This window comes from Coregonus clupeaformis, chromosome 17 (assembly GCF_020615455.1).
Source record: "Coregonus clupeaformis isolate EN_2021a chromosome 17, ASM2061545v1, whole genome shotgun sequence".
NCBI classification, from domain to species: domain Eukaryota; kingdom Metazoa; phylum Chordata; class Actinopteri; order Salmoniformes; family Salmonidae; genus Coregonus; species Coregonus clupeaformis.
This window is the reverse complement of record NC_059208.1, coordinates 53481871-53494244: the sequence shown is the minus strand read 5'-3', so window position 1 is coordinate 53494244 and position 12374 is coordinate 53481871. Positions and strand designations below refer to the sequence as shown.

Below are 12374 nucleotides of genomic sequence, written 5' to 3'. Positions count from 1 at the left end.
ACAGTCAGTCACTGCCACGGCCACAGCCAACACAGTGAACCAGTACTCTGTACCCTGAGGCCCTGTACCTGTCTCAGACTAAATGGAATTGTTTTATTGCACATTATTATTTCACTGTAATTTCCACAGCCACAGCCACAGTCACAGCTACAGTCACAGTCACAGCCAGAGTCACAGTCACAGCCAGAGTCACAGTCACAGCCACAGTCATAGTCGTAGTCACTGTCACAGCCACAGTCACAGCCACAGTCATAGCCACAGCCACAGTCACAGTCATAGCCACAGCCACAGCCACAGCCACAGTCACAGTCACAGCCACAGCCACAGCCACAGTCAGTCACAGTCAGTTACAGCTACAGTAACAGCCACAGTCACAGTCATAGCCACAGCCACAGCCACAGACACAGCCACAGTCACAGCCATTCACAGCCACGGTCACAGCCACGGTCACAGCCACCCACATTCACAGTCACAGCCACAGTCACAGCCACAGCCATGGTCAAAGTCACAGTCACAGCCACAGCTTGTCACAGCCACAGCCACAGTCACAGCCACAGTCACAACCACAGTCACAGCCACAGTCACAGCCACAGTCACAGCCACAGTCAGTCACAGCCACGGTCACAGTCATAGTCACAATCACAGCCAGAGTCAGTCACAGCCACGGTTACAGCCACAGTCACAGTCACAGCCACAGCCACAGTCACAGTCTCAGCCCCAGCCATGGCACGGCCACAATCACAGCCACAGTCACAGCCACAGTCACAGTCAGAGCCACAGTCACAGTTAGTCACAGCCACAGCCACAGTATGTCACAGCCAAACCACAGTCACAGCCACAGTCACAGCCACAGTCACAGCCACAGCCACAGTCAGTCACAGCCACAGCCACAGTCACAGCCACAGCCTCAGTCACAGCCACAGTCGGTCACAGCCACAGTTACAGCCACAGCCACAGTCACAGCCACGGTCAAAGTCACAGTCACAGCCACAGCCACAGCCAGTCACAGCCACAGCCACAGTCACAGCCACAGCTACAGTCACAGCCACAACCACAGCCACAGCCACAGTCACAGCCATAGTCACAGCCACAGTCAGTCACAGCCACAGCCACAGTCACAGGCACAGCCACAGCCACAGTCACAGCCACAACCACAGTCAATCACAGCCATGGTCACAACCACAGCCACAGCAACAGCCATAGCCACAGTCAGTCACTGCCACGGCCACAGCCAACACAGTGAACCAGTACTCTGTACCCTGAGGCCCTGTACCTGTCTCAGACTAAATGGAATTGTTTTATTGCGCATTATTATTTCACTGTAATTTCCACAGCCACAGCCACAGTCACAGCTACAGTCACAGTCACAGCCAGAGTCACAGTCACAGCCAGAGTCACAGTCACAGCCACAGTCATAGTCGTAGTCACTGTCACAGCCACAGTCACAGCCACAGTCATAGCCACAGCCACAGTCACAGTCATAGCCACAGCCACAGCCACAGCCACAGCCACAGTCACAGTCACAGCCACAGCCACAGTCAGTCACAGTCAGTTACAGCTACAGTAACAGCCACAGTCACAGTCATAGCCACAGCCACAGTCACAGCCATTCACAGCCACGGTCACAGCCACGGTCACAGCCACCCACATTCACAGTCACAGCCACAGTCACAGCCACAGCCCCGGTCAAAGTCACAGTCACAGCCACAGCTTGTCACAGCCACAGCCACAGTCACAGCCACAGTCACAACCACAGTCACAGCCACAGTCACAGCCACAGTCACAGCCACAGTCAGTCACAGCCACGGTCACAGTCATAGTCACAGTCACAGCCAGAGTCAGTCACAGCCACGGTCACAGCCACAGTCACAGTCACAGCCACAGCCACAGTCACAGTCTCAGCCCCAGCCATGGCACGGCCACAATCACAGCCACAGTCACAGCCACAGTCACAGTCAGAGCCACAGTCACAGTTAGTCACAGCCACAGCCACAGTATGTCACAGCCAAACCACAGTCACAGCCACAGTCACAGCCACAGTCACAGCCACAGCCACAGCCACAGTCAGTCACAGCCACAGCCACAGTCACAGCCACAGCCTCAGTCACAGCCACAGTCGGTCACAGCCACAGTTACAGCCACAGCCACAGTCACAGCCACGGTCAAAGTCACAGTCACAGCCACAGCCAGTCACAGCCACAGCCACAGTCACAGCCACAGCTACAGTCACAGCCACAACCACAGCCACAGCCACAGTCACAGCCATAGTCACAGCCACAGTCAGTCACAGCCACGGTCACAGTCACAGTCACAGTCACAGCCACAGCCACAGTCACAGTCTCAGCTACAGCCATGGCACGGCCACAATCACAGCCACAGTCACAGCCACAGTCACAGTCACAGCCAGAGTCAGTCACAGCCACGGTCACAGTCACAGCCACAGTCACAGCCACAGTCACAGTCACAGTCACAGTCACAGCCACAACCACAGTCACAGCCAGAGTCAGTCACAGTCACAGCCACGGTCACAGCCACAGTCACGGCCACAGCCACATTCACAGTCACAGTCAGTGGAACGACTCCTTTCTTTAACTCTTTCCGCTTTCTTCCCTCCACTTCCTGTTTTACCTCTGTCCTCTCTGTCCTTTCTCCTCAAAATTCCCTCTTCATCCTCTTCATCCTCTTCATCCTCTTCATCCTCTTCATCCTCTTCATCCTCTCTTTCCTCTCTTTCTCCTTTCTTTCCGCTCCTTTTTTCCATCTCTTTCCACCCTCCACTCCACAGTACAATGTCCTGCCAACGAGGTCCGCTTCGACTCGACGGGGGTGATCCTGAGTCCAGGCTACCCAGACAGCTACCCCAACCTCCAGACGTGTTCCTGGCTCATCAACGTAGAGAAGGGCTACAACATCACCCTCCACTTCCAACTCTTCCAGACAGAGAAGGAGTTTGACATCCTGGAGATATTTGACGGTGGGACATTTATCAACATTCCTAGTACCTCAATTAATCCTATCTCTTCACATCTCTCATCGGCAGATAATTGCAAATGACCACAGATTTAACTGTCACGTATAGGCTTTGGATAATGAATCCCTAAGTTATTAATTATACGTCTCTAAGCTCAGACGTTACTCCAAACACCCTTTCAAGCACCCTTCCAAGCACCCTTTCAAGCACCCTTCCAAGCACCCTTCCAAGCCCCCTTTCAAGCACCCGTCCAAGCCCCCTTGTACTAATCCTAAATGCCAGATTACTTTACCTAAGTAAACTATCACTTACAACCAATGTTCGTTCCCTCTAATTCTTAGGGGGGCACTGAGCAAATTTTAGGTCTTGTGAGTGGAAACTTGAACGTTGTGAGAATTTTGTGCAACTTCCGGCGCACGTTTACAGTGAACACTGAGGCTGTACCCTGACAGTTTTAGACAGTAGCCCATATGGCTGTTGTAGCTATCTGAGCATAATGTAGGCCTACAAACAAAACCAATATAGCAAATTCCATAACATTTACACATGGAAATAGCTTTTGATTTCTATGATATAGCCTACAGTAGCCTCTATGTGGTGTTCAATGCAGGCCTACATTGCATGAGACTTTTAATACCATTTTTACATTATGAAGGGCTTGACATTAATTAATGATTGTTTACTTGGTCTGTAACACAATGGACCAAATAGGTGACTGTAAATTGCATTGAATTGTGTTGTATGATGCAATGAACCACTTTACAAAATAAAAGTAATTATTATTACCATACAGAGAATTAGATAATGTAGGCTACCCCTCTGCCTATTGGTTTATTTGCAGATTCAAGCCTGTCTCAAAATACAACACTGCCCCTTTAATTAAGATAGAAGCTATTTACCATGACTGGCTTTTAAAAGACTGCTTGAAATGTAGCCTACACGTTTTGTGCTCTTTTAGGAAGCAGTAACTCCCAATTGCTGACCTATACTTATCTAGAACTGGGCTAATAACTCTGATCAGAACTGATCCGAAACTGATCCGAAAAACGTCTTCACTCGCCGGTGATTGAAAGACCGATTGTGGGCCGTCCCCCGCCAGTAGAATTATACTCCTTTGTAGGACAGACTCCGCCTACAATAAAATCACAGACTCAATCTTACAAAGTTAGATTTGGTTTGTTGCATTGAAAAGGGGTTTGATATAATGTTGATTCAATCAAAGAAAAAAAACGTTGATCTATATAGTGGAAACTAATGGGGCGAACTCTGTGAAGTTCAGTCTCTTGCGTCTCTGTGCGGCCTGGCATTTGTTCTGCGCATCCTGGAGGAGGTGCACCGCCGGGCAAGCGCGCAGTTTAGAGGGAACATTACTTACAAAGGTTGTAAAATTGAGTCAACCCTACTTTATTGAGTTCTTAGTCATGCAATCTGGCTATTTGCTATTGTCAACCCTACTTTATTGAGTTCTTAGTCATGCAATCTGGCTATTTGCTATTGTAATTGAGACAAATAAACCCAGCCACTGCAAGGTCGAATGAATCCAACCAATCATGCTTTGAATTCCATTAGAGGAGCTAGCCAAGGCTCCCACTAGCTGGTTATACAGAAACACTCTTTGGATTGTCTCTGTCCACTTCGAGGGAATGTACCACCTATTAACTTGCCAACCTCTAATGATGTCACACCGTGTGCTTTTCTGCGCTTGCGGAGCCAGAAGATTCACCTGAAACACCATTATTTTAAACACTCCATTCTCTTCCCTCTGCCTTTGTCTGTGTCTCTCTGTGTCTCTGTCCTAACATCTCTCTGTGTCTCTGTCCTAACAGGTCCTAACATCTCTCTGTGTCTCTGTCCTAACATCTCTCTGTGTCTCTGTCCTAACATGTCTCTGTGTCTCTGTCCTAACATCTCTCTGTGTCTCTGTCCTAACAGGTCCTAACATCTCTCTGTGTCTCTGTCCTAACATCTCTCTGTGTCTCTGTCCTAACATGTCTCTGTGTCTCTGTCCTAACATGTCTCTGTGTCTCTGTCCTAACATCTCTCTGTGTCTCTGTCCTAACATCTCTCTGTGTCTCTGTCCTAACATCTCGCTGTGTCTCTGTCCTAACATCTCTCTGTGTCTCTGTCCTAACATCTCTCTGTGTCTCTGTCCTAACATCTCTCTGTGTCTCTGTCCTAACATCTCTCTGTGTCTCTGTCCTAACATCTCTCTGTGTCTCTGTCCTAACATCTCTCTGTGTCTCTGTCCTAACATCTCTCTGTGTCTCTGTCCTAACATCTCTCTGTGTCTCTGTCCTAACATCTCTCTGTGTCTCTGTCCTAACATCTCTCTGTGTCTCTGTCCTAACAGGTCCTAATATCTCTCTGTGTCTCTGTCCTAACAGGTCCTAACATCTCTCTGTGTCTCTGTCCTAACATCTCTCTGTGTCTCTGTCCTAACATCTCTCTGTGTCTCTGTCCTAACATCTCTCTGTGTCTCTGTCCTAACATCTCTCTGTGTCTCTGTCCTAACATCTCTCTGTGTCTCTGTCCTAACATCTCTCTGTGTCTCTGTCCTAACATCTCTCTGTGTCTCTGTCCTAACATCTCTCTGTGTCTCTGTCCTAACAGGTCCTAACATCTACAGCCAGATTCTGGCGTCACTAAGCGGTGACATCACCACGCCCTTTAACCTCACGACCTCAGGTCATCAGCTTCTTCTGCGCTGGTCCTCTGACCATGGCACCAACAGGAAAGGTTTCCACGTCAGATATGTGGGTGAGTATCAAAGTATGTATCCTGTTAATAATGACTTTCCTTCAACCAGCATGTCTTCATACACCCCCCTATACCACACAACCAATAGGAGTTATTAACATCATGGCGAAGTAGTCCAGAAATAGACTGGCCATTGGGCAGTTCTGGCAAATGCCAGATGGGCTGGTCCATCTTTAGCCCAGTGGGCCGGTCTAAATCGGGGGTTTTGGGCTAAATGATCATTATTTGTATAATAATGGGTCAGGGAGGACAAAATGGGCTGGTTTGTTAGAAATGCACATGCCGATTTCTGATCCCAGTCTATCTCTGATCCCAGTCCATCCCTGATCCCAGTCCATCCCTGATCCCAGTCCATCCCTGATCCCAGTCCATCCCTGATCCAGTCTATCCTTGATCCCAGTCCATCCTTGATCCCAGTCCATCCCTGATCCCAGTCCATCCTTGATCCCAGTCCATCCCTGATCCCAGTCCATCCCTGATCCCAGTCCATCCCTGATCCCAGTCCATCCCTGATCCCAGTCCATCCCTGATCCTAGTCCATCCCTGATCCCAGTCCATCCCTGATCCCAGTCCATCCCTGATCCAGTCCATCCCTGATCCCAGTACATCCCTGATCCCAGTCCATCCCTGATCCCAGTCCATCCCTGATCCAGTCCATCCCTGATCCCAGTCCATCCCTGATCCCAGTCCATCCCTGATCCATTCCATCCCTGATCCCAGTCCATCCCTGATCCCAGTCCATCCCTGATCCCAGTCCATCCCTGATCCCAGTCCATCCCTGATCCCAGTCCATTCCTAGGCACCGTCCATCTCTCATCCCAACACATCCCTGGGCCCCATCCATCCCTGGGCCCCATCCATCCCTGGGCCCCATCCATCCCTGGGCCCCATCCATCCCTGGGCCCCATCCATCCCTGGGCCCCATCCATCCCTGGGCCCCATCCATCCCTGGGCCCCATCCATCCCTGGGCCCCATCCATCCTTGGGCCCCATCCATCCCTGGGCCCCATCCATCCCTGGGCCCCATCCATCCTTGGGCCCCATCCATCCCTGGGCCCCATCCATCCTTGGGCCCCATCCATCCCTGGGCCCCATCCATCCCTGGGCCCCATCCATCCCTGGGCCCCATCCATCCCTGGGCCCCATCCATCCTTGGGCCCCATTACTGAAAACAAACTGGCCTTTAGGATTCCCTACTAATTCCCTACTGAACAGGAATTGGTCTAGCCATCACAACCATCACTGTGTTGTGTGTAAATGTTGTCTTTTGTTGTGTTGTGTTGTAATGTACTGTTCTATGTGCACACTGTAAGGACAATTGAGTCATTATTATAATCATTATGTACTTGTCTGAAAGCAGAGAAAAGGGCAACCAGTGAAGAACAAACGCCATTGTAAATACAACCCATATTTATGTTTATTTATTTTCCCATTTGTACTTTAACTATTTGCACATTGTTACAACACTGTATATATACATAATATGACATTTGAAATGTCTTTATTCTTTTGGAACTTCTGAGTGTAATGTTTACTGTTAATATTTATTGTTTATTTCACTTTTGTTTACTATCTACTTCACTTGCATTGGCAATGTTAACACACGTTTCCCATGCCAATAAAGCCCTTAAATTGAAAATTGAGAGAGAGAGATAGAGAGAGAGAGAGAGAGAGACAGAGAGAGACAGAGAGAGACAGAGAGAGACAGAGAGAGAGAGAGACAGAGAGAGACAGAGAGAGAGAGAAACAGAGAGAGAGAGAGAGACAGAGAGAGACAGAGAGAGAGAGAGAGAGAGAGAGAGAGAGAGAGAGAGAGAGAGAGAGACAGAGAGAGAGACAGAGAGAGAGACAGAGAGAGAGCCAGAGAGAGAGACAGAGAGAGAGAGAGAGAGAGAGAGAAGAGAGTAAACTTATTTTTTTATCTTGCTGTTCATGTTTTAAAGTGTTGCTATGCTCAGCTCAGTGTGCACAACAGTAACATCCACCATGTTGTAGAGACGTGACTGTCCTTAGGCCATCTCTCTCATTATCTCATAAATATAATGTATTTTTCATACGTTTCTGTGAATAACAATTTAACATCAACGTCAAGCAAACTTTGTTAATTGCTGTACGCCCCCTCTCCTCCTCTCCTCTCCTCTCCTCTCCTCTCCTCTCCTCTCCTCTCCTCTCCTCTCCTCTCCCTCTCCTCTCCTCTCCTCTCCTCTCCTCTCCTCTCCTCTCCTCTCCTCTCCTCTCCCTCTCCCTCTCCTCAGCTATGTACTGCAGTACCCCAGACTCTCCCCAGCAGGGTTTTGTAGTGAGCCAGACAGGAGGGCATCTCAACAGTGTGGTGCGTTGGGGCTGTGACCGGGGCTACAGGCTTATTGGAAAGGCCACAGGTGTCTGTAAGAAGACGGCCTATGGGTATTTTGCCTGGGACTCGCCGGTACCTGCATGTCAAGGTAAGAGCACTGAACACTGTGTCTACTGGCAGGCTTGCTGGCAGGCAGACATGTATTTAATTTTTTTTTGTCTAGGCTCTGTCCCAAATGGTACCCTGTTCCCTATATAGTGCACTACCTTTGACCAGAGTCCTATGGGTCCTGGTCAAACGTAGTGCACTATATAAGGAATAGGGCACAATTCTCTCACTTCCACCAGGCAGACAGGCCCTATGTCTCACCCTCATTCCTCAGCCCCCTCTTCAGCCCCCTCCTCAGCCCCTATCACAGACAGTAGCTAGTTCTGTCTGACAGTCTCTCCTCAGCCCCATGACAGTAGCTTAACCTTTCATTGAGGAGAATGTTCTGCCAAGTAGAAACAGAACAGAAATCAATCCTCTTTTGTTCTCTGTCAATTCCACCTCCTTTAGATGACTCTGGCTAGCTAACTTCCTTCCTGATTACCATGCTGTCTGCGTCAGTGGGTGCATCCCAAATGGCACCCTATTCCCTAGATAGTGCACTACTTTTGACCAGGGCTCATAGGGCTCTGGTCAAAAGTAGTGCACTAAATAGGAAATAGGGTGGCATTTGGCACGGACCCTCTTCTGTGTCGGTTCCGTAACAGCGTTGTTGTGTTCCGTCCACCTAATTGGGTTCTTTGTTACCCCTGAGAACCACACATTGTAGAAGTTGTCTTGTCGATCTGTTCTGAACCACTGTTTGTTTAACCAGCACAGACAGGTTCATTATGCCGAAGCTGGGATTATATATTACTACTGCTAAGTTTATGTAGCACTACCTGTTGAAATAATTGACACAATACTAATCTAGTCACCAACAACCGAATGAGCTACTAAAGTGGTTACTAGAAACTAACACGTCGTTGATGATTGTCTTTCTCTTATTGCTCCTAAGGTCCAGGTGTCTTTAAGTGGTGTGTTTTTATGATGTGTTTAAGATAATTTTCTTGTCTTTGTAATCATTGCTGATGCGTATGGTGATCAAACAATTGACCAAGTTGGGATCAATGAAGTTCTACTCTACTCTACTCTACTCTACTCTACTCTACTCTACTCTATTTTACTCTACTCTACTCTACTCTATTTTACTCTATTCTACTCTATTCTACTCTACTCTGCTCTACTCTACTCTACTCTACTCTACTTTACTCTGCTCTGCTCTACTCTATTCTACTCTACTCTACTCTACTCTATTCTACTTTACTCTACTCTATTCTATTCTATACTGCTCTACTCTACTCTATTTTACTCTATTCTACTCTATTCTACTCTACTCTACTCTGCTCTACTCTACTCTACTCTACTTTACTCTGCTCTACTCTATTCTACTCTACTCTACTCTACTCTACTCTACTCTACTCTACTCTACTCTACTCTACTCTACTCTACTCTACTCTACTCTACTCTACTTTACTCTGCTCTGCTCTGCTCTGCTCTACTCTACTCTACTCTACTCTACTCTACTCTACTCTACCTCTACTCTCACTCTACTCTACTCTACTCTACTCCTACTCTGCTCTACTCTACTCTACTCTCACTCTACTCTACTCTCTACTCTGCTCTGCTCTGCTCTGCTCTGCTCTGCTCTACTCTCACTCTACTCTACTCTCTACTCTACTCTACTCTACTCTACGCTACACTACTCTACTCTACTCTACTCTATTTTACTCTACTCTACTCTACTTTACTCTGCTCTGCTCTGCTCTGCTCTACTCTACTCTACTCTATTTTACTCTACTCTACTCTACTCTATTTTACTCTATTCTACTCTATTCTACTCTACTCTACTCTGCTCTACTCTGCTCTGCTCTACTCTACTCTACTTTACTCTGCTCTGCTCTGCTCTACTCTACTCTACTCTACTCTATTTTACTCTACTCTACTCTACTCTATTTTACTCTATTCTACTCTACTCTACTCTACTCTACTCTACTCTACTCTACACTACTCTACTCTACTCTACTCTACTCTACTCTACTCTACTCTACTCCTACTCTACTCTCACTCTACTCTACTCCCACTCTCACTCTACTCTACTCTACTCTACTCTACTCTACTCTACTCTACTCTACTCTACTCTACTCTACTCTACTCTACTCTACTCTACTCTACTCTACTCTACTCTATTCTACTCTACTCTACTCTACTCGATTCTACTCTACTCTACTCTACTTTACTCTGCTCTGCTCTACTCTACTGTATTCTGCTCTATTCTATTCTACTCTACTCTACTCTATTTTACTCTATTCTACTCTATTCTACTCTACTCTACTCTACTCTACTCTACTCTATTTTACTATATTCTACTCTATTCTACTCTATTCTACTCTACTCTATTCTACTCTATTCTACTCTACTCTACTCTACTCTACTCTACTCTACTCTACTCTACTCTACTCTACTCTACTCTACTCTACTCTACTCTACTCTACTCTACTCTACTCTACTCTACTCTACTCTACTCTACTCTACTCTACTCTACTCTTAAAACAACTATGTGGGAGGACATAATGAAACGTGAGAGGAAGGTACAAGAAAATACCTTATACTTAATTTCCCATCTAGAGGTGAATGTAATGGTCCATGTTGTTCCTGATACCCCCAGGTGTCCTAAAATAGAGAATCAAAAAGCCAGATGGTGCATGTTATTGCTGTCAAGCTGTTTTTATGGTAGATGTCATAGGGAAGAGGCTATTAGGGGTTAAACAACACCGTGTAATCAGGTGGAATGTGGGAGGAACAAAATACATTGTACTTTATTTCACATCTATAGGTGAATGTAATGGTAATGTAAACAAAATCATAACCATGAATTCATCTATAGGTGAATGTAATGGTAGTGGAACCTAAATCATAACCATGAATTCATCTATAGGTGAATGTAATGGTAGTGGAACCTAAATCATAACCATGAATTCATCTATAGGTGAATGTAATGGTAGTGGAACCTAAATCATAACCATGAATTCATCTATAGGTGAATGTAATGGTAGTGGAACCTAAATCATAACCATGAATTCATCTATAGGTGAATGTAATGGTAATCTAACCTAAATCATGAATTCCCTCTGCTATGAAACAGTTGTAGTGTAGGTTAATGGAACCATATGAACAACTACATGATATCTAACTCGTCTAACAGTTAGTGGCCTTCTTCAAAACGTTACACTTTTCTTTTTAAGTCTCTTTTTTCATGAAATCACTAGATAAATTACTTGATCATAATTGCTACCAAAACGAGGGGATTCAATCATAAAATAGTATACATGAAAGGTATCTCTGTGATCCGTCGTCTGTAAAGAAAGACAATGGAAATACCTAAATGATTTATTTTCTCTAAATCAATATCTCTATGGCATAGTATTTTAGAACGATAGAGGGAGGAAATTATCTAAATCAATATCTCTATGGCGTAGTATTTTAGAACAATAGAGCTGTAGGAAATTACAGCCCTTAAGCACTTGTTAATTAGCTTTTCATGAACCGTCTATCTAATGAATTACTATTTCATTCTAGACACAATTATTACCTAATGATTGTCTAATAACTAGTAATTACCTAGTAAATATCTAGTAACTATTAACATGTTGTTGTTTTTTTTAAAAACATTTTAGTCATTTAGCAGACGCTCTTATCCAGAGCGACTTACAATTAGTGAGTGCATACATTTTCATACTGGCCCCCGGTGGGAACTACCTAGTAGCTAGTAATTACCTAGTAACTATTAACTACCTAGTAACTATTAACTACCTAGCAATTATTAACTAACTAGTAACTAATTACCTAGTAACTATTAATTAATTACATAGTAACTAGTAACTACCTAGTAACTGGTAATTACCTAGCATCTATTAACTAGCTAGTTCCGGAATGACGAAGGCTTTGTAGACGGAAGTGCAACCAGACATAGATGTAAATGACTAGGATGACAACTAATATCCTGTACCTTTATTTAAAAGTGAGGTGATAGAGCAGTAGAATATGACTTAATTGTTTGTCTGAATAATGATTAAAACATCATGTCATGGACATCAAACCCATCATATATTAAAAACATTGAACTGACATCTGTACTATACAGTGGCTTGCGAAAGTATTCACCCCCCTTGGCATTTTTCCTATTTTGTTGCCTTACAACCTGGAATTAAAATGGATTTTAGTGGGGTTTGTATCATTTGATGTACACAACATGTCTACCAC

The 12374-nt window shown here is 45.6% G+C and overlaps 1 protein-coding gene across 1 annotated transcript in view; it reads left to right on the top strand.

Annotated features, from left to right (window-relative positions):
* The window catches only part of LOC121543738 (CUB and sushi domain-containing protein 3), a 205368-nt gene that overhangs the window by 53380 nt on the left and 139614 nt on the right, over positions 1 to 12374 (top strand). Inside the window, exons 15-17 of the mRNA XM_045226581.1 lie at positions 2786 to 2974; positions 5582 to 5728; positions 7984 to 8172. Of these exons, the coding sequence (XP_045082516.1) occupies positions 2786 to 2974; positions 5582 to 5728; positions 7984 to 8172 (525 nt within the window). The remainder of the gene's footprint in view (positions 1 to 2785; positions 2975 to 5581; positions 5729 to 7983; positions 8173 to 12374) is intronic.